Source organism: Aquila chrysaetos, chromosome 13, assembly GCF_900496995.4.
Source record: "Aquila chrysaetos chrysaetos chromosome 13, bAquChr1.4, whole genome shotgun sequence".
Lineage (NCBI taxonomy): Eukaryota > Metazoa > Chordata > Aves > Accipitriformes > Accipitridae > Aquila > Aquila chrysaetos.
This window is the reverse complement of record NC_044016.1, coordinates 9240812-9268404: the sequence shown is the minus strand read 5'-3', so window position 1 is coordinate 9268404 and position 27593 is coordinate 9240812. Positions and strand designations below refer to the sequence as shown.

The window sequence follows — 27593 nt, the reverse complement described above, 5'->3', positions numbered from 1 at the left end:
ATTAAATGTGAATTTGTGAATAAATGTCTGAATTTGTAAAATGATGCAGTTCTATGCAGAGTTTTTAAAATCTTTATATTGCTGAAATCCTCACTTGAAGACCTTTCCAAAAGTGCCAGGAACAGTATTACGTGTATTTTTAACCTTTAACCTTTATACAGACAGCCGGAACACTGTCAATGGAATTTGCATCTTGTAGCTGGAGCCACCACCACTGTCTACTGCATAATGAAGTATCAGAATAACAATAACTTACCTTGTCATATGAAAATGTTTTATTTTCAAACTATATAAAGCCAATAATTTTATCATTAACAAATCAATAGCTACTTCACATATTTGTTAGAGAAGATCATTTTTATTTGTGGGCTTTGACCACATATGTTAATAATCCTATGCCTATTTTCAATTACACGAAACATTCCCTATAACAAGGAAAACACACTTTGTGTTACCCAGTTTATTCACTTTTTTAACAAAAGAATGCATCTTAAACTTGCGCTAATAAACATTGATACTCTTGTGATTCGTTGAACAATTTTCAGATCATGATAAGACACTATATTGGTCGAAACTTACACATATTTCCTCTACAATGATATTGCATAAAAATCTGTGTGGGAGAAACTCTGATTGGACTAAGCTTATACGAGAAGCCAGGTTTGTAAGAAGATGCAGTAGGTGCTGTTAATATACTGAGATAAGCTTTAAGATAATGAAAATTCATATGCTAAAACAATTATCTGCTTTTTCAGTTATAACAGTTTAATAAGCAGTACTATTCCAACTATGAGCTATGCAACAGACAGATCATTTATACAAATAGAATAAGATTATTAATTAACCTAAAACATGGTTTGCATTTACAGAACTCTTTTTCTCCCCCAAACTTTGGTGAAACTTTAAAAACGTAGGCCAAACAATATGCCTATATTCATTTCTCCCACTTCACACTGAACCATGAAAGGTTCATCCTGAAGCAAATGTGGCCAAGAGTCCACAGGGTATCATGCATCATACATAGCTAGTATTCATAATATCATGTAGTCCCAAGAAAAGATTGCTAACTATTGCTCAATGAACCTAAGATAAGTATGAACAAAGAGAAGGCTGGCAGTAAGTGTAAGGGTTTAATCCAAAGATCATTTAATTTCAATGAATTTTCAATTGACTTTAATGGAATTTGGATTTATTTTCTCTGGGAAGGCATACATGTAGAAGGCCACGAGCATGAAACGTCTCAATAAATACATTTACATGTAAACTATCTGGAAGTCTAACTCTGTTTGGAAGTCTAAGTTTATGTCTTTAGTATCACTTATGGCTATACACATTTTTCTGTATGGTAACAGTGAAAGCCCTCACACAGTGCATAACGTGTTAGTATTAATCTGCTATATGTGTGAAATAATAGTATATTCATATCCAACTGCTTTTAGATTCTCTGCTTTGTTGCTCCTATTCAAATTCTTGAAATTATGGTAAAAGATGTGAAAGTTTCAGGTTCAAATAGCTTTAGAATAAATCTATATTTATGCTATAACATCCATGTTTTCCAGTCAAGCAATGTTTGGACTACTACATACCCCTTATTTGTACTGCCTCTTAGGAGAGAATCATCTTGGGAGCTATTAACCCCAAGACAGAATTGTCTGCATGTTCTGTACAACTGTACAGAACAGTATAATAGAGGACAGAAATATTTTAGCACAACAGACAAAATGTGTAGGCTGCAAAAGTGTGTTGAAAATTATTTGTAAATGCTTAAAAAACCCTAAACTTTTAAATGGATTATGGTACAGCATTAGAGAGGATGTGTGATAATCAGGAAGGATCGTGATGATTTGGATGATAGTACTGTCTAAAAAGATCATGAATTACATTGAACTTCAACAAGTATTTTGGACTTCATTTAATTTCAGCAAATAATGATTATTAATCATTAATTCAAAGTAATCTGCTAAATTCAGTTTAATGACAATGGAAAACATTTTGCATCCCTTTATCATTACATCTGTAATACAAATTTATATTTTTATCATTATTTGGGGGTTTTCATCACCAGTTGTGTTCTAAATAACAAAGCTTCCATATCCACTGTTGTGAAGAAATACATGAGTATATAAGAACATGAATAAACTGTAGTAATATGTTGATAAACATTTCATCAGTTATAGATAGCTGTCCTAAAGCTGAATAGAGGACTCTGTAATCAAAAAGGAACAAGAAATAGTATAAAATATGTAAAGCATGGATCATACACTCTGATATTGAAGGTGAAGTGGCATAAAAGAACAGAGTTGATACTATATGCGTTGTCCATTTATTAATTTGTTTATGATTGATTGATACAGAACAAAGAGTTTCCAAGTAAAAATGCTTATGTACCTACATGCAGTGACTCTGAAATCTGTACTTTAAGGACAAAGAAAGGTCGCCAATCTCTCCAACTCCTAGTTCTTTGTCAAAAATGGACACAGTTAATGAGGTTTGTTTGGTACAGCACAAATTCTCAGACACAGATAGAGATCCTTTCAATGGAAACAAATTTGTTTGGCTTTACCAGGTTACTTAGCGATTAATAATAGCCTTGAGATGCAGGTCAGAAAGGTCATTGTCCCCGCTTGCCAACACAATCTAAATTGTGCAGCTAGTCCGGCTCTGCGGGCTTTGAGGCCCCAAAACGCTATGCATAAAGTAAAACAGGCTATTTTCCAACTTCTTTTTTCATATTAATAAGCAATTTTCAAGAGAAGGGTGGCAAAATGGGGGCCATGCCACTCTAAGTAATTCATTTATTTTGCAATTTAATCTTACGTTGGAAAAAAATTACACTGCTGCAAAAGCATAGCATGGTGATTTTTAAACGTCAGTGTGCTTCATAAGTAACCTTGTATGAAATATTGTATTAGCAGCCTTTAACAGTAAACTGCAACAAAAAATATTTCCAGAGATTGAAACAGACCTATACATCTTTTCTGATCTTTATTTCCTTTTCTTTCTATTTTTTCTTCTACATTTGAAATAAAACATGTTTAATTACTTAATATTTTACTTATTTTAGTTGATAAAAACTTGAAAGATAGTGTGAAACAAATAAAAATTCTACATTGCAACTTGTATTTAAGAATGTGATTTCATAGTGTTCATATTTATAAAGCAATTACTGCTCTTTCACATATTTTGATGAACTAATTTAACATTATGATAATTAAAATATTAAGAATAAGTTTAAGTCACAATCTTAAAAACACTTTCAGGAGCAATATGACTTCCCCATGGGATTATTCATATCAGCAAACTTATTCATGTGCATATTTTGACAGGATTTGACCCTTGTCCTAAAATGTCTTATTTGGTACTCATTGAAACAACTGAGACTATTAATGTGGACCTCTCTAAATAATATGTTTTGCAGGAATATTTGAATTATCCAGATATGTGAATAGTATATTTTTCTTTGCTTTTTATTTTATCATATATACACATGCTTAAAAAAATAAAGACTAGAATTTACTCAATTAACTTTTAAACAATCTAAATCCTTGACTGAATATGCTTGGTGTCTTTGGCACCAGGTTAATTTGAACTAGCCATTTCTTAATAACAAAAATAAAAAATGTTAATCAAACTAACCTTTTTTAACTGGGTCAAAAAAATTCCATACACATGCACTGTGCACAATAGCACGCAATTTCGTTTCTTATAGAACATTAATTCACTCCACTGTTTGCATAATTTATGGCAAGCCTGGCTCTATGAAAAAAAGCCATTGAGGAGGAAATCTATGCCCATTTTCTCTTGAAGTTTTCCTCTAAACATTCAGTTAAAATAATGAGTTTTCCCCACTCTTTGAGAGCTGGTTTTAGGTACAGTTCCTTATTTCATTTACGATGAAAGAATTTTCTATGACCTATTGGATATACAGACCCACCCATTTAGATGACACTATGCGTTTGCAAACCTCTGTCGTGCAGTGGCTCATGAGGCAGTTATGCTCCTGTTTCTTGTGGTGGCCTGTACCATTGCTATCAGACCAGAGTAGAAAGTGACCTGTGCAAGAAGTCTAATGCTATGGAAATTCCTCTTAAGGACATTGCACACATAAAAGGTTTACAGCCAGTTCTTCTCTATGCCTACATTCTCAACCTTACAAAAGGCTCAAGGATCTAGGAGTGAGGAGATGTTGCAAGGCACTAGCTGAAACATAAGTGAGCAACTTTTATTTTGAAACCATTTGAAGGAAAATCACTAAATTATAATAACTTCTGCGTAGGGAAATTCAAACTAAAATGACTCTTAAAGACAAAAAAAGGACATCTATGAATGCTATTTTACCAAGCTCTAAAAATACACAGGTTGACATATTCTTCAAAAGAGTAAGTAATATGAACTAATATACTGTTCATAGTTTTTATCATTTTAATCCTATTTCTTCACAGTTATATCCATGTAGAATCCTGCTGCTGTGGACCTGAATGAACGGTAATTTTGCATTCCAGTGGTGTCAGTATACTGCTAATACATAACAGCAGAATGCTGTGAAGCTATAAAAGGGTTAAAGTAAAACAAAACATTAGTATAGTACATCTTTTATTGTTGTGATATAATTAGCAGACTTATTTTATTACAGGAATGAACTCCAAGAGTACACAGAGATGAAGGAAAATGAAGAGAAAAGGAAGGACCTAGAAAAGAAAGAAAAGGAAAAGAAATACCAAGCCCGAAAGATGCATTACCTCCTTAGCACTGAGCAGGTTGGTATACCTGTCCCTGACAGCTCATGCAAACCACTTGGGCCCCCAGCCTGACAGAGATAAACTAGCAGGCTGAATGGGACATGACTTGTTGAAAAGATATCACAAAGACACTACTTCGAGTTCAATTTAGTGCTTTTCTATAGGCAAGAGCAGGTACCATGACTATTCCATGACAGCAGCTTCATAGAGGCAGCATCAGCACTGCTGGCAGAAAGAGTCCAAGTCAGCAGTTTGATCTGCCACTGTGATAACACAACACGAAGGGCATAACCTCGCTTTAAAAACTCATTTTGACTGGCTTATTGTTGTGTTGTTGCACTTGTCAAGAGCTAACAAGTTATTAAGCTGAGAAGGGATTTCATTTTTTTTCCTTTTTTTAATTGAGCTAATGCTTGGATTGGTGCTGTGTTCTGCTTGTTTTTAGGATAGATTGTAAATGCAGGTTTTCAGCTAAAGCTTTTCCTAGAACTGCCTGAATCAGCTTTTTTAGCATGATTGTTTTCACAGAGAAATGCCTCATAAATTTTAAATATTTACTGATTAATTTGTTTTGTATTGATAAAAGTGGTATTTTTTTCAAGCTTCCTTATGTAAGCTGCTTTACAGACAGGTGAATATGGCAGTAGATATATCTTATGCAAAACTGATATGGTTGGTAAAGCTTGTGGGTTTGCCTTTTTAAAAAAAAAAAAAAGATTTTGTGTCCATAAATGTTTCGTGACTGGTTGTTCTTCATATGAATAAGGAATTAATGTGCAATCAGGGTATGCTAGTATGAACTAAGTGCTTGCTTTTCATAGACTGTTAATTGTAACCTGTGTGTAAGAACGGTTAATTCTAAAGAACACAGGAAAAATAACCATGACACTTAGTGACAGAGTATTTAATCTTTTGCTCTGTTTAAGAACCATTTGTGATCTATCCAATAAATACAAATATAGTTTAATTAACTGTAGTTATGAAAACTCCATTTGTACATCAAATTTAAGTAATTTTATTTGCAAAAAAATAGCATAGTAAAAAATCAGTAAAAATAACATAAAAAGTGTTCTGAGCGGCTTTTAGACAGGGGAGCTAGTTAATAACTGAAATTAGTTCACAATAATTGATTTGTCCAGATGTAGATCTAACATATTAAGAATAATCTGCGCAGTATTTTTATATTGTTTTAAACTTTAGAAAATTGGGAATTCTTGTTTTGAACAGAACAATTTATGTAAACAAATGCATAAACATTACCTGGAGTACAAAAATTGTCTGGTTAGAGACATTGAGTGACCTGTGGGCTAAAAAGATTTCAGTAAATTTAGTTCAATTCTGATGATACTGGCTTAGCAAGCTGTAACACATGGTTAAGGAATGGCAAGTAGTGCCTTATTTCAGCCGTCCACCTGGAGGACTGCTGGTAGACAGCAGCAGTAACTATTATGTTCTGATGAATTTGGGTTTCTAATTTTATATAATTCCACAGCTACCAGTGTTTTGCAGAACAAAAATATGCTTGGTTTTGCTTTCTGAGATGGTTTGTGAATACTGGGACTCAGAGCCCACAGAATTTTTCCTTTATTACAGAACTGTGCTTCAAGAACCATCTTCTTTTGCAGGTAGTATTTCAAAACATGAATGAGTGTAAATCAACGCAACACCTACAGACAACCTGAAAACTGGCAAAAATATATATGAAGTAAATTACTTATTGCAATCAAAGTCTGTATTCCACAATTGCACATAGTTATAGAATTTGATATCTTGCTAAGATACAGGGCAAATTGTTTCAGTGCAGAGTTTTCTGGTTTGATGCTCTGTGTCTGACATTTTACTCTCTATGTGCCTGGTCTTCTGATCTGACTACAGCTGCGTCTTGCTGTCTTCAAAGCATAGTTAATTGGATTACTGAGCAAGGTCCATTCATGTCTCAGTAGCAACAGGCATTCAAAGTCAACAGTTTTGAGTGAGTTAAGGAAAAAATATAATTGTAAGCAGGGGGCATAGCAAATGAAAACAGGAGGTTGATGAGCTGGACTTCTTGTAATGAGTCATGTATTAACTAAAGCCCAATAAGTTGTAGAGATGATCTGTTAAATTTTGCTACAATCTCCTCCCCTTCCTGCCATGCATAACAAGGTGCAGTGATAGAGTGAGCAACCTCATGCGTCAAGGCTGGAGATGTTCAGGCAGGTTATGTGGACAGTGTTGCAAGATCTGTATTTGCAATAATTGTTTCAAATATATGCTATAGTTCTGAATCTTTTTGTTTTACTACAGGCAAAAAGGGTGAGACAGAATTGTGTCCTTATTGACAGAAGGGAATTAAGGAGTTGTTGCTCCTCAATTTCAGTAAAGCAAAGCATGTCAAGTTCCATTCTCCACTCCTTACAAGCTGAAGCTCAGAAACCCATCTCAGAAGTATGTTACAGGTTAAAGAGGGAGATGATCAAACATTGTAGCATTGCACAATGTAGCAGATGATATAGTGATCTTTTCTGGCCTTAAAGTCTATGAATCCTTTATTGGTTCCAGAATTTGCTCTTCTTATTCCACAGATTATAAATATACATGTAAGGTTGTGCCTATTCTTAATTTCTAGCATTGTTTTACATTTCAAAAAGTAAAACTTAAAAATGCTAGTGTCAGGAATGTACAGGGGTGTCTAGTATGTCTAGTATGACCTATGATGAAGTCAAAATGTTTGGTCTGTTTCATTAATTAACTTGCTATTCAAGCATTTATTTATTCTATAAACTGTTACCTTTATAAAGAAAAAAAAAAAAAGAGGAAGAAATGGATACCAAACTCTGAATTAGTATGCATTATTTGTTGTTGCTGGTACCAGGTATATACACATAGTCTTATATAGACAGATGTGAGCTTGCTTTGATTACTTTCCAAGCCAATCTGGAGCTATAACATGGGGCTGAACCCAAACTAATTAGCCCTGTTGAGAGCCACGGTATATTAGCTCAAGAATTAATGCAGTTACACAGCTCCTGGTCAGCTCAAAATATGGGCAGAGTAAGCGTGTGCATGCTTTACACTCACGAGCAAGGAGTTTGATCTGCCTACAAAATATTATATAGCCATACTTACATTTAAGTTGTTTTGTCTGCAGTTCCCTACCTTTCTGCAGGGGGACGTGTGTGTATTGAGTACCATTGCTATGAAACTGACATTCAGGGAAATCATTGGATGATAAAATATGTATGGTATTATACTATACCTTACAATTTTCCTATATTTTTTGCAAACAGTTGACTTGAGTGTATTTTGCCATACAAACTTACCCAAATATGACATTTCCTATTGCTACTTGTAAAAATAGATTGTATTTACACAAACATTTTAATTCATATAAGAACTAAGCAGTTCATTTGAATAAAAGAATGTTAGTATTTTAGCAAAGAAGTTCAAAGAAAAGGAAGTTAAATAAGTTAGGATATTTGCATAATCAATAATTACTGAAAGTAGTAATGTTAATCTGCTGTTATTAATAATATATATTAATAATTTATATTAATAATATAATTATTGACTGTCTTTCTGTGAAAGTACAATGTTATGCATCCTGCCAACTTCAAAACACATTTTTTTGCTTTACTAAAAAACAGCTACACTTTTTTTTCTGTAGTACCATGCAACACAAATATAACCCTATTTGTAGGCATAAAAGTGGACTTGAAAAAACAAAGTAAATGTTTATTTGGTTCAAATTAAATTAGTTGCCAAATAATGTCTGGAGAAATAAAGCATGAGCTCTAAAATGTCATGGTTATGAAATATTGAGCTTTTAATCAACCTGCTATATAAGCCAGTAGTATCTATAACTAGTCAAGTAACATCTTACACACATGAGCTTCTTTTGTTTTAGGAAATGTCTCCTACATGATTCCCATAATTATGACGCCCCACCGCCCAACAGTCAAGTCCATGCCCTTCTTATCACGTGAGAAGTTATGTTGTCTGCTCCACCTACTGGTTGCTCGTTGCAAGAGATTCCAGTGTAAAATATAGCAAGAAATAAATCTGTGAGATGGCAACTGTGGGGCTTCCAAACTAAATTCCATTTTAAAAATAAGACTTTCTACATTTCAGATTTTAAAATTTATATATATATATAACAATGTTTTCCTTGCCTGTTTTTACCTTTAACAGTCTGATAAATTCCGACTTCCTGATGAACATGATAAAAAATGCAGTACATATTTAACAAACTTTTGCCTTTGTTAAGAACATTTCTTGTCATTTATTGTTGGTAACACAATAGAAATAACAGTGCAGTTGTATTTTTTTCATTGTTTTTATGTGTTTTATCTTGAACTGCATTGTAATTTCTTATTGAGACATGAAACTTATAACAATTAAGTTTTTCTTATTAGTCCATAATCACAGTACACTTTTTCCACTACAGTGGTAACGAGCCTCTTTTTTTAGTTGTCATTAATAAATGAACTACTTATTAAATGTAGTTTTCTATTATAAACATGCTTACCTATGTAGATTATCCTTCTATATCCCTTAGTTTCCCTTTCTGTATTAGCAAAATTCACTATAATTGAATAGGTTCTTACTTCTGCTCTGACATATTCACAAGGCTGACATTTGTAGAAAGGGCCATCCTTTGGAAAGTGCTGACAAATGGCCTTTAAAGTCAATGAAAGACAGAATCACTGAATACATTGATGGCATTTTGTAGAAGTGGGTATGAAAAGCCCACATTTGTCAAAACATCTTGTTGCATGATTCCTGTCATTGGTATTTCCAACCTTCCAAGGAATTTTGCAGTTGGTCTTTGTCTTACAATGATGATTAGAATTAGGTATATAATAGACTAAATCCAAAGATCCAGTATCAAGCTAGAATACAGACCTGTATTGTTTAAGTATCTGCTGACAGAGCAAGAAGCAGTGCTGACGGGAGTCTGTGAGTGGGAGCAAGTGTGTCAGCTGCTGCTAGCACTACTGTTGCTTCCCAGGTGGAGGACCTGCAAGTCTACAGTGTGGTGGGGAGCAGAAGGCAGTGGTAACTGAAAGAGGCCAGAGCAAGGGAGGTGGTGGAAGAAGAGTGGTGTGTGTCTTGTAAAGTCATTGAGATCAGGAAAAGATTCCTATGGAAACAGTCTTCAGAGTGCCACAGCTGAAAAAGCCTTTTGCTATTAGACAGTTTCTCTTGTCACTGAGAAAAGGATTGGAGAATCAGTAGAGCAACAGATCTTTTCCCTTTACTCTATAGTTTTTCCCATATAGCAAACAATACTGGGTGAGGTAAAAGAGAATTTGAATTCTCTTTTCTCCAACTTTCTTCTGTTTCTAAGCAGATAAACCACATTTACCTTTTGTCAGAGAAAATGAATGTACAACTAGTCCAGAAAGCCAAAGTTCTTTGTGATATAATGTCTATGAAAGCTTGAGGGGTTTGTCACACAATTACAAAATGTATTTTGACATTATTGAGAATGTAATGTTATACATGTATCACTTAAGCTTATCATTCCTCTGGCTGGTGGACTCAGTCACAGCCCCATTTCCAAACCTGGACTTCCTGCTCCTCGATAAATCATGCTGAGATTAGATGAGCTAATACTGGTCCTCTGTTCTGTGGGATCTTCTGTTCTACCTGAATGCTTTAACTATAGAGACCTTGAGAAAAATTAATCATGCAGTTGTGTGTGTATGCCTACTCTTGATTTTTGTACAGAATCTTCTTTCTGTTGGGCCCTTATCAATTAGAAGATGTGACTGAGTCAGTCTGAAGGCTCCTCTGGCCCAGCATCCTATCTTTGACAGTGGCCAACAGCATGTGCCTAGGGAAGAGGAATAAAATGGGGCAATGGGGCAGTATATTGACATGCCAAGAATACTCTCCTAGTTCCCAGCAGTTGGTAGTTGAAGGACTTGTAGTTTTTTGTTTTAGAGCTTTCAATTTTTGGATTATTAAGGTGTTCACTTTTTGCCTCTATATTCCTCCAATTCCTGCCTCTCTTAATACTCAGAGAAGGAATAACCTAAACAGAAAGAGTGTGATAAGAGGTCTAGGCCCACAACACTAGCTCTAAAATTGTGCTTCCTTGGAAGACCAATTTCACTTATTCTCCTTGCAGTATTGTTTTGCAGCATGCTCATTTCACAGCATATACTGTCTCTGGTATTCTGTCACAAGAGAATATGCAACTGCAAAGTGCCTTAATCTTTCTCCACAGTTTGGTGAGGTTCTGCGGATTGCCTCTTCCACTCCAAGCAACAGTAAATTCTGTCATTTTTGAGCCCTCTTTAGCAGAGTGACAATTTCTCCTGATATCCTTTGGCAGTTTGTTAAAAGATACTGCTCATAAGCTCCTAGGTAATTTAGAGCTGCAAGAGAAGAACAAAGCCCATGTCTAATAATAGGCCCTTTTTGTTGTAAAAGTCACAAAATCTATGACATTTCTTTTAGTAACTGCCAGTAACAAGACATGAGTTATCTTTTTGGATTGCAGTTGTTCCTTCAGTTTTCAGTGCCTGCTCGAGTGTGTCACCATCTCTCTGTTGAGTCAAGGCTAATGTGTGTAGACATGTGGCTGGTATTTGCGCATATTTATTCCCATTGAACTAATGCATTAGAAAGGATTACTTGTAGGGATATAATAGCTGGTGTTATAAAATAAGGAAGTATTTTTAAAGGGACTAGTCTTGACTGAGATAACCTTTTCCAGGGAGACATAAACATGTGATACAGTAACTCTTTTATAGTTTAGCACTATAGAAAACAATTTAAAAAAAACCAAAACACCTTAAGAATAATGTTCTCTGAGGAGGAAGAAAATGTTAGCATCAAGTGAGTTAACAGTGAAAAGTTCTAATTTCAGCAATGAGAACTGAGTTTTTCCATTCTTACTCTCTCTATGTAACACCCATACTCCATAAGCAATTCCACTTTAGGGTAGTGGGAGCCATTTAGCAAACTTCTGTGGACTCTGAATTCGGGCATTTGTGTATAAAGGTAGCAGAAACGTGCCACAAGGTTACTTTTCAGCTTTTGTTTTTCAGACCAGTTTCATTTGGATTTTCTGTAGTTATTGTAGGACTCAAAATTGTATCACTTTTATTGATTATATCAGTTGTCATTTCATGTTTATCAGTTCATAGAGTAAAATATTTTAAGTTCAAATTATATTCAATGCTACGGTATTTTTTTATTACATTTTCCTGTCAACAGAGATGGCAATTCATAAACATTACACTGACTGTGTGTGTCCCCTTCTTACACTACTGGAAATCAGGAGTTAATTCTATTGAAGTTAGTGCACTTATATCAGGTGTAAATGTTCTGAGTGAGGAAGAAAAAAAAAAGCCACAAAATCCTTCCTGGAGCAGGCTAATGAATATTCAGAAGACACAACTGATTAATATGCTTCTAACCTAATGTGCTGTCCTATAAGAACTTGAAAAACAATTGGTCTAAAATGACACTGTTTGACACCCACTCTGTCTCTGGACACCTGGCAGTTTTATTCTTATAAAGGTGAGGACTCAGTGGATAAAGCTCTGGCCTTTGATCTTCAGATCCACAGTTTAAGAGACAAGGCTGCAAGTTTGGTCATTTGAACTTAGTCCCAAGTGAACAGTCCACATCACAAAATGATTATACATAATTTGTTACTATTGGCAGTGTCTGTTCAGGAAAGGCCAAGGACTGAGCTAGCACGAAGAATGAATTAGCTCTTACCTTTTACATTTTATTTCCTCCCTCTTTACTGTTGTAATTTTATTATCCTGTCTCTAAAACATTCAAGGGATGAAATTATCATTCATTATAAGTACTAATACTTCCCGAAGATGAACTAAAATGGTTAATTTTTTTTTAATGTAGGTGCCCCAATCACTGAACATCCCCACCTATTCATGGGTGTTTAACATCCACTCATCACTTCTCTGCCAAGAAGTCAGATATTTCTGAGTACTTTCCAAAGCTTGTACCATAAAAACCCATTTAAATTAAAGAGGAGAGAGTGAGATTTCCTAGCTCTCAGGCAGGCTTGCAGCTACATTTAAATAGCATTAGTATATAAAGCACTTCATGCTACAGTGTTCTGTTTTTATAAAATACTATTTCCAAAGGATTCTCAATTTACATTAAATCCTTCTTACAGTACTTGTGACAGGTATGTTTGATCAGCAAGCCTTCTTCATGTTTTCGCTTCCACATTGGAAGCCAGATGTATCAGTCTATTCACAGGTATTCACTACAGGAAAATCATTCAACTCTTGTGCCTCATGGGGCACTATACACACAATCTCAGTTCACTTGAAAGGAATCTCAGTTAACGTTGCTTAATGTTTCTGTCAAAAAGAAGGACAAAGTAAGGTAAACTGAAAGCAGCCAGTAACTGAGCTGTTTGTGATTCTGAAAGACATTGTACCTGAACAAAGGAAAATATTTATGTCTAGAAGGTTAGTTCCACTAGGTCTGAATTCCAAAAATGATCTTTAAGTGATTTGCACACACACTCCAAAATCTTTAGTTCTCTTAGAATTTGAGTCCAGCTCTTGCTCTTTGGGATTGCTCATCCCGGGAACACTCAGGACTGTATTTCTGCTACTCCACACAGTACCATGGTAATGTAAAAAGAAGGCAAGTGCTGGAAGCCAACACATGCCTCCAGAATCTATCTGGTGCACACTCTGCCAAAACCATTTAGTGACAAAGTTTACAACTTCCATAGATTTTCCAGTTTTGCTCATATCCTTTTCAATCAGCCTTTCTTTTTCTCTAAGAGGGGGTGGTTGTCTCCCTAGAGAGGGCAAGTACAATCAAAGCCAAAACTAGGACTGCAAGTGTGGTGATCTTCTTAAAAAAGGGTAACTCCGTAGATTAGGGAGCAATGGGAAGAGGATGGGGAAGTGCTAACTGCTGACAGCCTAACCTACCTCCTATAAGAAATAGATGGCTATGCACCATTTCACATGTATTTCTCCCCAGTGTCAGTGAAAAGTACTTCCTTCCCATTCACTCTTAAGTCTCATTTTAGCACAAGTGGTAAAAGAAAGTGCTTCCAACAGAAATCAATAATTTCTCCCTTTGCCACACTTCCCAGAAAACAAGTTATTCACATCCTATTTTTTAAAGATAGTGTGTCAATAAACTTAAAAATAGAACAAATTTAATAATTTTAAGCGTGTTCTGTGACAGTATTGCAAATTCTATTTTTCCTAAAGGCTGCTTATTATAAAATCATTTCAGTTTGTTTGATAACTGAATAACTGTGTAAAGAAATGAGAAAGAGTTTACACTGAAAAATCATCTGTCATTAGAAAGAGCTTAACACAGAATAGGATGTAAAATTTGAGTGCTGTTTTGTGATTGATCCTATGCAAGCTCAGTTGTCTAAAGGCATATCCATGTAGACATAGCAATATTTCTCAGGGCTTCTTCTAAATAGCTTGTTACTAGCCATGTCACTCATACTAAGCATATGTTATTATAACATAGTGGCATCTCTGTATCTACCATGTATTACAGCATTTAGCATCTCTGCATCTAGCACTAGTCATTTAAAAATCCACTAGCTAGAAGGTCTTTTTGAGCATTTGAATTGCATAATCTCTATTTGTGTGGGTTTTTTCTAGACAACAAACTTCCTGCCTAACTCCTGTGGGTAGGATTAATGGCAGAGTTTAAAGGACAAGCTGTGTGATCTATCAAAAGTGTACATGCTGAGATCTTAGGAAAACATGACCACATTTTGTGTATTACTGTCAATTGGGGTGGCAAAAGGGTTGGATTGCTGCAGGGTCAGAAAACTGATAAGAGTGAGTTATATATTGAATGTTGGCTTTGTGTATGATGTGGTACACACATTTAAGAAAGAATGTATATTGCAAGGAAATTACAATGTAGTGCAAATATCAACTAAATAGCTCACACAGAAAGCCACATTCACACACACTTGCACAGAGTGGAACTCCACTGACGTTTCTGAAATTTTTACTGGGATAAATTTGGTTGATGTGTAGTAGTCCGTCTGGTGTTTGTACAAGTTTGATGTGATGTATCGTCTTGCTCAGGTAATTTTTGAAACTATTATATCAGAAGAAGTACATGCTAAATAAGAGATAGGTGTATAAGAAGAGGGAGGTTAGGAATGGCATGGGAGAAGTCATGAAGATAAAATGCTGTACATTTCTCAACAGCAAACCTTCCTGTTGATTAAGAAGTGGCACTGATGGTATCCTTGCTTTAATGAGACTTCAAGATGAGTGATGTACACACCAATTCTTTTGTTTTTCAGCTCTTAGGCAAGTGAATAGTATAATGGTAAAGTTCTTTCATTAACTTGCACAGTGTATTCAATATTCAATGCTTTTGTTTAGTATCTAATATATACTGTTAATTTGGGAATTGTGTCTGTCCTGCAACGGACATGATGAAAACTGTGTATCTTCCCCCACCTATTGTTTGCTTTGCTTGCAGTTTTTCTGTTTCATCGATCTTTTAATAAAATCTTCATGTTTTAATTTTTTCTTATGACATCACTCTTTTCTACTAATTTCTGACTACCTTTACAAATCTGACTAACATGGTTCTGTTCCCTCTTCTTTATTCTTTCCTGTATACAATACTATGACCATTCATTAAACCTTCACCTCATTTTATATTGGTCTCATTGAAGACTGCTTTGTTAAACATACTGCCACATTTTGATTTTTTAGTCATTGTCTAATCCTATAGGTTTACTACAGCAAATTCTTTAATAAATCTGTCAGAATGTCTGTCTGTGAGGGAAGATTCACATGTAAGCAACAGACACCAGAAGCAATGAAAAGCAATGAAATGTTACATTGTTCAGTTGCACATACGTATTTCTGGAGAAGTGAAAGAATTCTCTATTTAGCAATTATTTCATTAACAAAGGAAATTTCCATATGATTTCCATCTCTATCTGTCTTCTCTGAGCTTCTCCTGCCTTCTGATATATTGTTGTAGGTAACTTCTGGTGTTACATATTCAGAGATACTAAATGGTATAATTACAAGGGGTTTTCTGAGTCCAGTGAGAAAAGGAGTGAATTTCAAGTTGATTTTTTTTTTTACAAAGCTAATCTTTTCCATTATGACAATGACAGTAGATGGAATTTTAATTTTAAAGATGTAAATAATATCACACATTTAAATAAGTGTTTTAAGGCTCTGAAAACTTCTCACAAGCATAAATAATTTTAGCCTCAAAATAACTCTGTGAAGTAAGGAAATACTGTCTGTGTGTTCACATGCAGTTATTGAGACCTGGAAGAATAAAATCACCTTCAGAGATTATTCTTCAGACTAAGCTCTTTAATTCCCATTTATACAGGGTGGTTGTAGAAACAGGTTGGTTTTCAGAGATTGCTAGAATTTGTACATGATCCCATACTCACCCCTGCACTTCTTAAAGAAAAAATGATAACAGTAATGGCATTTCCCATTCCTATTTTTAAAATAAAGTCATTAAGCAAGTTAAAATGTATTTTTCTGCTTGTTTTGAAATCAGTTAGATGTCAAATGAGAAGTCAGTAAGAGAACTTTGAATGCTCTGTCTCTGTTCTGTGTCTTCATCACAAGAGTATTGTCTCCCATGCCATCACGCTCTCATTCAAGTTATTATCCCTGATCTAGTCAGGTCATCAAGAGCCTGCTTAAGAATTACATTTGACAGAGTAAGCCTCAGTCAGAAAGAGAGAATCAATGAAAGGTGGATACATTTTTGGGATGCCTCTGCATTTGCTGGGCTGCTGTGTTTTGGATATTATGCCACAATGATTCATGCATTAAACTAAGAGTTTGTTTCTCTTTTGTCTTGTTTCCTAAATACCCAAGCAGTTGGTACCTCTTCGGAGACTCAGTTACAGTTTTGTTTTCTGCAATTGAACTCTAGTGCCTGTGCAGGTTTAGAGGTTGATTTTATGGTCTGTGGCCAGGATACTGGACTTGAATGTTTCCTTAACACCTCATTGTATAGTCCATAAAATTGCAGCCTGGTTTACTTATAAAAGTGCATTTAGAATGTGATAGCACTATTATTTTGATATCAAGCAAACATTTCACAGATGAAAAGGACTGAACCAGGATTTACAATCTGAAGGCAGAATAACAATAATTAATGCTTCTATTACTCTGTTTAAACAGAATATATATTAAGCAGAAGACAGGTAATTAATCCCACTTGAAAGAATGTACGCTACTCATCACTCATTTATGAATTCTTCAGTCTCTGCATAAAATCGGTATCTCAAACAAAGCTAAAATACCTTAGGTACAATAACAGGCTAGGTCCTCCAATTCTTATTTAGATGCAATTCCTGAGAGTATATTTTTATAAGGATTACAGGATCAGGCCTCAGGAGTAGCATTAGCTCAGTGAGAACTGAACCTACATTTATAAAGCTAGGTGACATTTTTCCTATTGTCAGCCATGGTAAGGAAATTTTATCTCAAATTGGAATGTTGAACCACACTATGGTATTCTTCCAATATCTGAATAAAGTTTATGCTATATTTCTTAATTGTTAATATAAAAATGTGTTCATATTAGTTAAAAAATCACAGATTATTCCCAGTAGAATATGTTCTAATGTGGCTTAAATATTTTGATGTTCCAAATTTGAGTTCATGGACATAGTTTTATTACACTTGTTGCTAGAACAGTATTTACAGAATTTTTATAGATGGCTCTTTCCCCAATAAATTTCATAGTAAAGATATTATCCTTTTATTTTCACTACATATGGAATATTCTGACAGCCTGTAATAAACTAGTTATTTAGAAGTTTTAAATTCCTTTTCTTTTACAGACATGGTTGCAGCATCATATAAACATGGTTTTTTTCCTTGTGAATCATTAATGTTTTAAGGTATTTCTTTTACCTCCTAGAGAAACTATATCTGGGGATTAACAAGATTGTTCACTGGAATTCATGTGGAAGCATAACTGCAGTAGCTGAGAAATGATCATGTTTCCTTTTACTTCTCAGCAAGAGTAATTGAATGTTGAATATCTTACTAAACGCTGGACTGTGACAGTGTGTTAACACTCCGACTATCTCCTAACAGCAGGGCAATTATTTGCTGAGTGGGATTTTTATAAATCCCCTGGCAGTAGTATGTCCTGATAATTATGATGAAGTGCACTGGTCAGTGTTGATTCAGCAATCCCATCTCTAGCAAATATTTCATTCACAGCTCTCCTTCATGCTTTTACTTTTATGGCTTTTAAAGATATCTTACCTCTCCTCTCAGCCTGCTTAGTTTTTTCACAAATTACAATGGAGCAAAAAAAAGATTTTCAAGTTAAGTGCCTATTTTGTTGAAGTCTTCCTTCTTGTTTACCTCCTCATTAAAAGACCAGAATGAGAAAGTAGGACTTTATTTAGGTTCTCACTGTGACAATCACTTGCAAAGGCTTCCTCCCTCAAAGCTATTTTTTTTGAGATTAAATGACTGTTAAATGAAACATTCATATTCATGATATATGTTGATTATTTCAGACTTTCAGACTTGATATGGAGAAGTAATTAAAACAGAGCATACCTTTATTATTGTTTAGTTAAATTACAGTAAAAAATATTTTAAAGATATGAGCATACACTTCGTATTGACTTCACACTTACATTTTATCTTCAGCTCAACTTCATCGATTTTTAATTTTGCATGTGTGTAATTATTTGCAGTGCAGCAGCTACACTATCAGGGCATATTTTGCTTGGAATTTTATATGTAGACTTTCAAAGCCCAGTCAAGACATAAGAAAGAAGAATAAGAAATAATTCATTCATGAATAAAAATTGCAGCATCTAAAACTGTTCACGTTTTATTATACCACTTGGGATCACCGATCTTTTCTGAGGAACTAACCAGCATAATCAACACAGCCTTGTCTTTCCCTTTCTACCTGCACCTTTTTCTTTCCTTTCTTCCTTCCTTCTTTCTATTTCTTTTGCTGCTGTCTTCCTTCATAGTTTAGCTTTCAAGGCAAGCTCCTTAATAATTTCTTTGTTGTATTCTGGGGAAAAACAGTTAAGTCTTTCTCTCCGTATAGAAATGATAAACAGGAAAAGACAAAAATGGATATTCTACAGCATAGACTAAATATAGGATTAGAGGTAGAAGCAATACAAAATATAACAAAAAAACCCACAAATCTTTTCTTTGCTAATGTTCATTAAATTAATATTTGTTTTCTTATGTTTTTTTTCTTTCTTTATATGCTACCATTAATTATAAAGATAAGAAAATGATTGGGAGGAAACTAAATGATAGAGTGTTAGAAATGCAAAATGATTCAAAATATTAATGTAATGCTAAGGATGACTGGGTAACAAATGGTACATTTGCCAGTATGCTTGACCTGACACAATTAATATTCCAGGTCATGCTTGGGTTTCCATGATGGAAGGTCTGAGGCAGAGAATTCTAGGGGAAAAATATATCTATTGTATAACTCATTTCTCTCTTTTTTTTTTTTTTATTTTCCGTGACAAGTCAGAACCATAGTCTTAAAAAAAAAAAAAAAATCTGTGCTTTCACACCTCATTTGCCATATTCACCACTGGGCCACCATTCACCAGAAGGGCCTGATGCAAGGAGGTCAGTAAGAAGCTATTAGCAGAGTCCCCTCCAGAGATTTCTTTGGTCTTATTGAGGTGGAAGTTAGCATGACAGTACTGCAAATAACTCCGTTGTAGGTTTTTTAACAGTTAGCACAGATTTCCCCATAGTGTTTGTCATTTTAGAAAATTGTTCCTGGAAATGAAGTCCCAGAAAGCTGGCTTTGACTGAGGCCCTTCTTAGTTGTGAAGAACATGAGTACAGAAAAATGGGTCATTCTCCCTGCAGACAAGAGGTACTTTTTGTAACCTATCATAATATTTTGGAGGGTGACATATTTTCTTACGGACTAAAGGTGGGGAAATACTGGAATCAAAGTATGAGGTAATATCTCAAGACAGATACTATTCTACCACTGAAAAAGCAGTATTAACTACAACGGTTTTGTAGTTGAGAGAACATTGTATAAAGTAGGGAAAAGATGAAGTAACGCTTTTAACACATTGTCCTGGTCTCAAGAAGATATGCAAATTTATTAAGTACCAAAGGCTTTGATCCTCCAGATTCTTAGATTTCTGCAGACTGCCAGCTCCCTGCAGAGGATAGAGTGAATAGGGCATCCATCAGTGCACAGCACATGTGCAAGAAATTACAAAAATAAGACTCTGACTTGCAGAGATATTTAAAAATGAATGGAAGCAATTTTGCCAGAGATTGGTCTGAAATGGAAAGTAGAATAAAACTCATCCCCTTTTCTCTCCTACCAAACTTTGCCAATTTTAAATCTAGGCCTAAAAACTTACCACAAACCTTGGGGAATTTAGAGTAAATTAGTATTAATTTTATCTATCTAGATACTAACTCTGCTGATTGCTCTGCTATCTGTCTGTTTGAATACTTGAACATATATAATTAAAATGTAATTAACAAGGATGGCTTAAAAATTATTATTTCAAAATACACTTCATAATAAATTTTGACCTAGATCTTACAGATTTTCAACTGTAGAGGCAGGAACTTTCAAAGTGTCCAACTGGCCTCACTGAAACTCCAAATCCATTTTCATAGTTAGTACGCTATCGGCACGTTTAACCTGATAGCATGTAAAAAAAGAACAACAAAAGATGGCTCTTTGTTAAAACACTTTTTCAGCAATAATAATTCAAGAGACACTGAATCAATGGATTCCCACACCTATTATGGCTAATTTTGGTATCATTAAAAGTGCTAAAATCCAATCCTCCTTTTGCACCTTGAGATATTCAGCAGCATTTCAGTCAACTGTTTATGAACTATAATTTTTTCTACTGCCAAACATTTAAACAAAGAAATATCAAGTAGACTATATGTAGTATCTCAATACAGTTTGCAAAATGCAATTTCAGAGAGCCATTATACTTGTGGAGCCATTTATACTTGCTCTAAGTACGACTAACAGAAGCAATGCCAATTCTTAGAGCCCAGACAGCACATCACACTAAAGTTATTCTTGCCTGTAATTTTTCAGAGGAAAAATGTGTAAATTATTTAAGATGATGTATTTTTCCACTTTGGGGAAACAAAAACCAAAAAACAAACCAATGTCATGTGGATGAAAATAATCTAATTTTTTTTTTTTAAATTTCCTACTGAATTTGCTCTTCAGCTTTTTTTTTTTTTTTTTTTTTTTTTTTTTAAGAAAAGGCTTAAAAGGGTGTGTAAATTTTGGGCAGATGCTGTCCTGATCAGGAATTGCTACTGATTGACAAATCCATCCATGCCTGCCGACTTCAGAGAGTCATTGTTATGCCATAGTGGTTTATTCTAGGTCATCCTGATTCTCAGTGGTGCACATGGAGATGTTTTTCTTCTAGAAAATGGTTACATTTTCAGTGACATTGTAGTTTTCTATGAAATGTGCTTCACAGATGTACCATGAGAGAGCAGTATCTCTCCCACTAGTTGGGGACCTCTGCAGACGCACGGCATGGCTAGAATACACAGTCTCCATGTTAGGCAGGATACAACAGCTGAACATAGATGGCATAGGAATGGGTGGAAAGATAAAGTAACAATACAATGAGCAGTTCAGTGAAATGTGAAAAAAAGGTAGTCACAGGCAATCACTTTTCTATTTTACTGTCATCGACAAAGTGAAGGCAAAAATTCATTGATCAGAACGTAGGCAAAGCCAATGGCCATGGTAGGACGAATGGGTGAGGGGCCATAATGACTGTGAGTTAGTTTGTATATCTACAACGTGGAATCTAATTTGTGTGGAAGACCTTGACTGTGGCATTTTATATGTAAGAGAGCTTGTGTAACAATTGTACAGTGTAAATGCATTCAAGAATTGTGGAACAGTGCAATAAAGCCTGAGACAACATAAGGAACTTGTGTCTACGTAGTGCTTACAGGTCACCAAGTGTTTGCAGGCAAAAATATACTGGGCTGATAAGAAAATTGCAATAGGACAATGTATGAAATGTTGCAAAAATAATAAGAGCATTAGGAGAATCTGTAACTTTGTGAGGTGTTTATGTGAGTAAGTACCAGACTTTCAGAACCACACTTTTAAGATGCAGCTGGATTTTACAGATCATACAGATGGACCTGCAATTTCACGTTCACTCCAGTGATTCTTCTTGCCTACTATTTGAAGCATGGATCCCTGCCATTTTAGTTTGGCATCCTGAAGAGCTGAATAAACAACCAGTGGTTGTTTGGCATACATCTGTTTCTACCACTTATCTCTATTCATGTCCTCTTTCCCATTACACATTTAGACTGACAGTGCAATGGAATAGTTTATAGGGTTTGCACTAAGAGGCTAACATGTAACAGAGGGCCAATATAAATTGTCATTAGGGCCAGATCACTTACAGAGTTGGAGAATATACCCCATAAAATTTTGAATAGCCCAACAATATTTTGAATAATCGACCATCTCTGAATATTTTTGTCCATTAAACAATAAGTTTTATATGGGCCTTATTTAACTGTTTTGACAGAAGAAATTGGAACTTTGCAGTAGAAGTTAATGAAAAATACATTAGAGCTAATTGGGGAGTGTTCAATCCTCTCAGCCTCAAGAGATTAATACTTTATGAGAAGGCTGATGCTCTACTTAGTTTTCTCATGGGTCCTCAGTAGTGTTCCAAAGGAGAAATGAAAGATTTTAAACATGTACTCTTTTCCTTACCTTTCCCCACATCATGAAATGGATTTCTTTTCCTACTATATGTATTCAATACTTCATAGCAATTAAAATTATAGTAAAAGCAAAGGACCATATATTTTAACCAGCAAATTTACTTTAAAAGTCTTAAGGATACTCTGAATATACTGTTGTAGAAAATATAAATATCCTTAAAGCAACTCAATATCTTTAATTTTTGCCAGGTGTATTTTAAGCATGTATCATCTGTTTTATAGGAGATTTAGTGGCTTTGTGCAGTATGGTATAGGAATTCTCATGTTTAACAGTTCATAATTAATTCAGTAAACTCACATATGTCTATTTGAGAATTGTTTATATACAGCTGATAAAATCCTTACATTTCTAGGAATGATTTGGGAACAGTCTGTCACATAATTTTGACTTGCCAGATATTCACAGATTGCTAATGACGTGGATTACTTGTTCAGAGTTTGAAATGTATGTTTTATATTATTAATTGTTATATTAGATCATACTAGTGATGCAATTAATGATGTATCCTGAAAAAAATGAAATATCAAATTTGGTAAAGAATGAATCTTTCAGTTTAATTCACAGTTCGGAAATTTATATTCTATAGGGTTTTTTTTTGCAATTTTTATACTATGAAAACTAAATACATTTGAATAGTTAAAGGAATTTAATGTGACCATTTTGCTGGAAAGAAGCAATTACCTGTTTTTGGTATTCCATACGTTTTCTTGTATTTCCCCTTAACTAATCACTCAGTTTTAAAATTGCTGCAGTTGCCACTGTCTTAGTCCACATTGTGAGACAGCTAGCACAGAGTTTAAAGGGGCAGGAGTTATGTTCCCTTGCATAAGCATTTATTTTACTCTTTAAGTATGTGTTTGGAAATAATAGGTAATACATTTTTGTTCCTATTGTGTTTAGGAATTTAAATCATTATTTAAACTAAACTTTAAATTTCAAAACAGCTATAATAGTTTGCCTTTAAAACTACATGCAAATTTGTACACTTTTAATAATTTTTTAAGGGAAAAACTGGCATGTTTCTTTGACTACTGCTGTGGAAGGTGGAAAATTTAATGTGACTGAAAGAAAACTTGGGTTTGAGATACAGGAAGCATTTCCTTCCATAAAATGAAAGTTACCCCCACTTGAAGAGCTGAAACTCAGATTACCTATTACATTATCCTATTTAAACCCTTTTGTAACTGTAATGCAATGCCCAGAGATGCATTTAAACTATAGATCTATCCCATGTCAGTAGCTGTCAGAAACTTTGTGTAGAACTGTTCATTATATAGGTTTTTTTAATTGGTTTGATTTATAGAATAAATGCAAGAATAAGTTTGAAGTTAGTTGAAGTTAAAGATAACCCCATCTTCTGCTCAGATTGCAGGCATATACAATTCACCATTCAGAAAATCCCCAGATCCAATGGAACTGCTGCTACGGAAGTCAAAGCCATTGAGCCACAGACAGCAGCAAATGAAGAGTCCCTTCGCCTATGAGCTCTATGACTGGCCGACTTGTAAAAGGCCTCCGACTTTCTCCACAGCACAGCCTCTGCCACCTATTGGCAGACAGAAACCTCAGGTAACATTTTTCAGTGTCTCTGAGGCAGCTTTTGTTCATATCTTTTTATCATAGATTATCATGGAATATCTTGAGTTGGTTCATCAAGTCCAAAAATCCCTTTTGTGGATTTGATTTTTATATATAGATTTAGTGCTTGCATTCAAGATATAAAGTTTTTGAAACAGATTTGTCTTAAAGAAAAAGAAACCTAGGTAGTATGTAAAAACAGGGAAATATGATTCTTTAGACTTTACTTTTGTTCTTTGGGGAAAAAAAAAGTCATTTCCGACATTTCAAAGGGAAGACCTGATATAATTGAATATCAATATTATGATTCATTAAAGGTAGAATTCTTAATTTCCAATTTTAAATCTATTAAATCCTATTATTTTAATAGGAGAAATGAAAGGTAATAGGACAAATTAACCAGTTTTGACAACTTCTTCCTCTTTTGCAACTGTTTTCCATATGAAGGCCAAGAGACATCCTCTCAGTATAGAATAGTTCCTGCTCTTTTGTGTCCACTAGCTGTGTGTCAGCTTTAATTACAAAAATTTCTACATTTTGTTCTGCATCACAGCCAAGTTGCCCAGCTCCCATTCTTAACTGTCATGGTCTCAATTTTAATTTCAGTTGATGTCAACATATGTTGCAGATAGCTTTTTTTTCTCTTCTATAAGGTAACGGAGATCTCTGAGATAATGCATCAGAGTGAACATCCCACAAGATGGCAAAACAGCTTTTGCCACCTTATTACCAAAACCTACTGGGAATATGCCCAATATACACAGCAGATAGACTTTTGAGGCCTTTATGTTCCTCACTTGATGACAGTACAATGACATGTAGCTTTTGCCAGTAAATGACTGACACAGGTACTTTTGGGATAGAACTTCTATCTTTCCCTCTATTCTGAAGAATTTTTCAGTTTGCCTAATCTACAGAACCTTCTACTTACCTCACACATACACTTTCAGTGCCGGTTTGACTTTGAATGACCACAATGTCTTCAGAACCTCTTACAATTTTTTTTTTTTTGTACTCTGTCCTGTATTTAAATTTTCTCTTCCATATTTTGCTCAGAAAGACAATGCTTCTAAATGCGTCCTTCTCAGTAATTTTCACTAAAGCTATCATTTAGCTACAGAAATTAAACAATAATGAGCAATGAGATATATCTTTATTGGTATTTTACTCCTCGGAATCAATATGGTTATTTTCACTATATTATTACAGCCCTCAGTAGAGGTGATCTGAACACAGTCTTAAGTTTGAACTACTGCTGGGTTCAAACTATGTCTACACACGCCATCTGCCACAATTTATCTGTGGTTTATTGATTGCATCCACATTGTTCTTCAGTGGGGACAGCTGTGGGTATACTGACTAACCCACACAAAAGAGGCTTTTCTCATCTTTATGTCATGATTGACTTGTCTGTAGCAGGACAAGTCTGTACTGGTGGTGGGACATGAAGGCAAAGGCACTTGGGTTAGAGTACAGGGAGGAGATGCAGGCCTGCCAGAATACATCTGGAGAAGTAGAGGTGAGCCACACAGAGAGCCACACTACTTATAACAGTAAGGATCAACCTCAGGGCAATTCTCCACCTTTGTCCTTCCCTCCTTATGTTCTCCCTACCTTGACTGCTTGAGCTTCCTCATTGAATGAACTTACTGACTCACATTAGAATTGAGACAAAGTGTGAGCCAACAAACAGTTTGGGTGATCAGGTAGTTTGGAGTTGAGATAAATATGCCATTATAGCTTTACATTCTGGGACCAAAGGAGCTATGATGGTCCTTCAGTGGGATGTGCCTGAATGCTCTGTCTCTCAGGATAGAGGGGAAGATTTTGCCTATTGGACATTGTTTAGGAGTCATGCTTTTAAATGAAGAGGGAACTCAGAGGTTATCCATTGTTAAGTTGCTCTTGTAAAACCGCTTTACTGTATACAAAGTATCTTACAAGCTTCTGTTTGGATTTCTAATATTTTATAGACCTTTCTAAGTTCGGATGCACGCACAGCAGTCATGCACAGATAGCCTTTTAGAACAAACCAGAAGAGTTCTGTTTATTTTCTGCACCTCAAAGAGGGAATTTACTATATAATACTTTAATCCTTTCAGCACCCTGGGATGTACACTGTGGGGTAAATTTTCAAAGCACAGCGCGTGGATTTAGCTGCGCGACTCTTATTGATGTTAATGGGAGTCACACGGCTAAATCCCTGCACAACACTTTGACAATTTAGGGTTGTATGTCTAAGAAAAGGACACTGGTTTGAGCTGATGAAACAGCTGGAAATGAAAACCTATCAGAACACATCATCCTGAAAGTTGTCTGGTGTGACAATAAGGAATTTAATTACTAGATATACTTGTGTCCTAGTTCTCTGTGGTAACACTTTTTGGCACCAAGCATCTTTTTCTAATATCTCTCAGGCCCACTGTGAGTCACTTGTTACTTCACTGTTCTTTCAGGTATCTAAAATTTGTGTTGCCCATAGGGTTGGTTATTTTACATGAGAATGTCAGTTATATATGTTTAAAAGAACAAAAATTAGCTATCTATCAGCTTTCTCTTAGGCAAATGGGTATTTAGCATTTTATAGGTAAGCTCTGTGTGTGTAAGATAGTGTATTTAAAAGAAAAGTTTTAATGATGCTTATACATGAGTTAGATCTATCATTTTTATTACTGAGTTAACTAGAACTACAGTTTGATGGAAACACAGATAATGCTAAAATTAGTCATCTGTTCATTAGAAGGCATTAATAAAAGAAGGCACATTGCCATTTTTAGGGGAATTTTTGCATGTTGTTAGCTCTCCTGGAATGGGGGCAATGGAGAACATATGATTTCATGTAGATCATAATTTTTGTCATGAGTTTCTGATTTTATGGTAAAGTAGTAAGAATGCTGATCTGCTAAACTTTATTTGGCAGACCAATCGGTAGCCAGAAGATTTATGCTACTCAGTACAAATTCCAAACATAGAACATAGAGTTGTGTGAGTAGCTTTCAGGGTGAAAACTGTTGGTTGTCTCCCTCCCTTCCTTTCCTAGCCTGACCTCCCCAGGAAGATTTCAGTTTTGAAGCACGATGCTTGAAATGCTTGCAGGCATTTGAAAACGTATGTAAGCACCATTCTACCACATATTCCACAAATCTTAAAGTTAATCTTGTAAAATGGAAATAGGTAAATGGATTTTTTAGAGGTCTTGTCATCTTAGATATATTCCTTAGGTGCATATTGCTAGTTAAGTTTCTTCAAATACATGATCCAAAGGAATGGAAAAATCTGCAAGGAATGTTTACAGTCATCTTAATATTCTAACATATATACCCCACTTTCATTAGTGATGACACAGCCTTGTCTGAGAGACCTTTGCTTAGTTACAGTCTTTCCCCCCTCCTTCCATTAGTAGTTCGACTCTATTAATTTCATTTGAACTATGGATTGAGAAAGAGTTAGAAGGTCTTAGAAATTAAAGATGGAAAAAAACTCTTGCTTGGATATCTGATTTGGCCCTTA

General features: G+C 35.0%; 1 protein-coding gene across 4 annotated transcripts in view; it reads left to right on the top strand.

Annotated features, from left to right (window-relative positions):
* Positions 1–27593, top strand: part of SPATA17 (spermatogenesis associated 17) — a 92446-nt gene that overhangs the window by 33353 nt on the left and 31500 nt on the right. For all 4 annotated transcript variants that reach the window (XM_030035457.2, XM_030035455.2, XM_030035458.2 and 1 more), the window contains 2 exons: positions 4634–4757; positions 23871–24074. In XM_030035457.2, coding sequence (XP_029891317.1) covers positions 4634–4757; positions 23871–24074 — 328 coding nt within the window. The remainder of the gene's footprint in view (positions 1–4633; positions 4758–23870; positions 24075–27593) is intronic.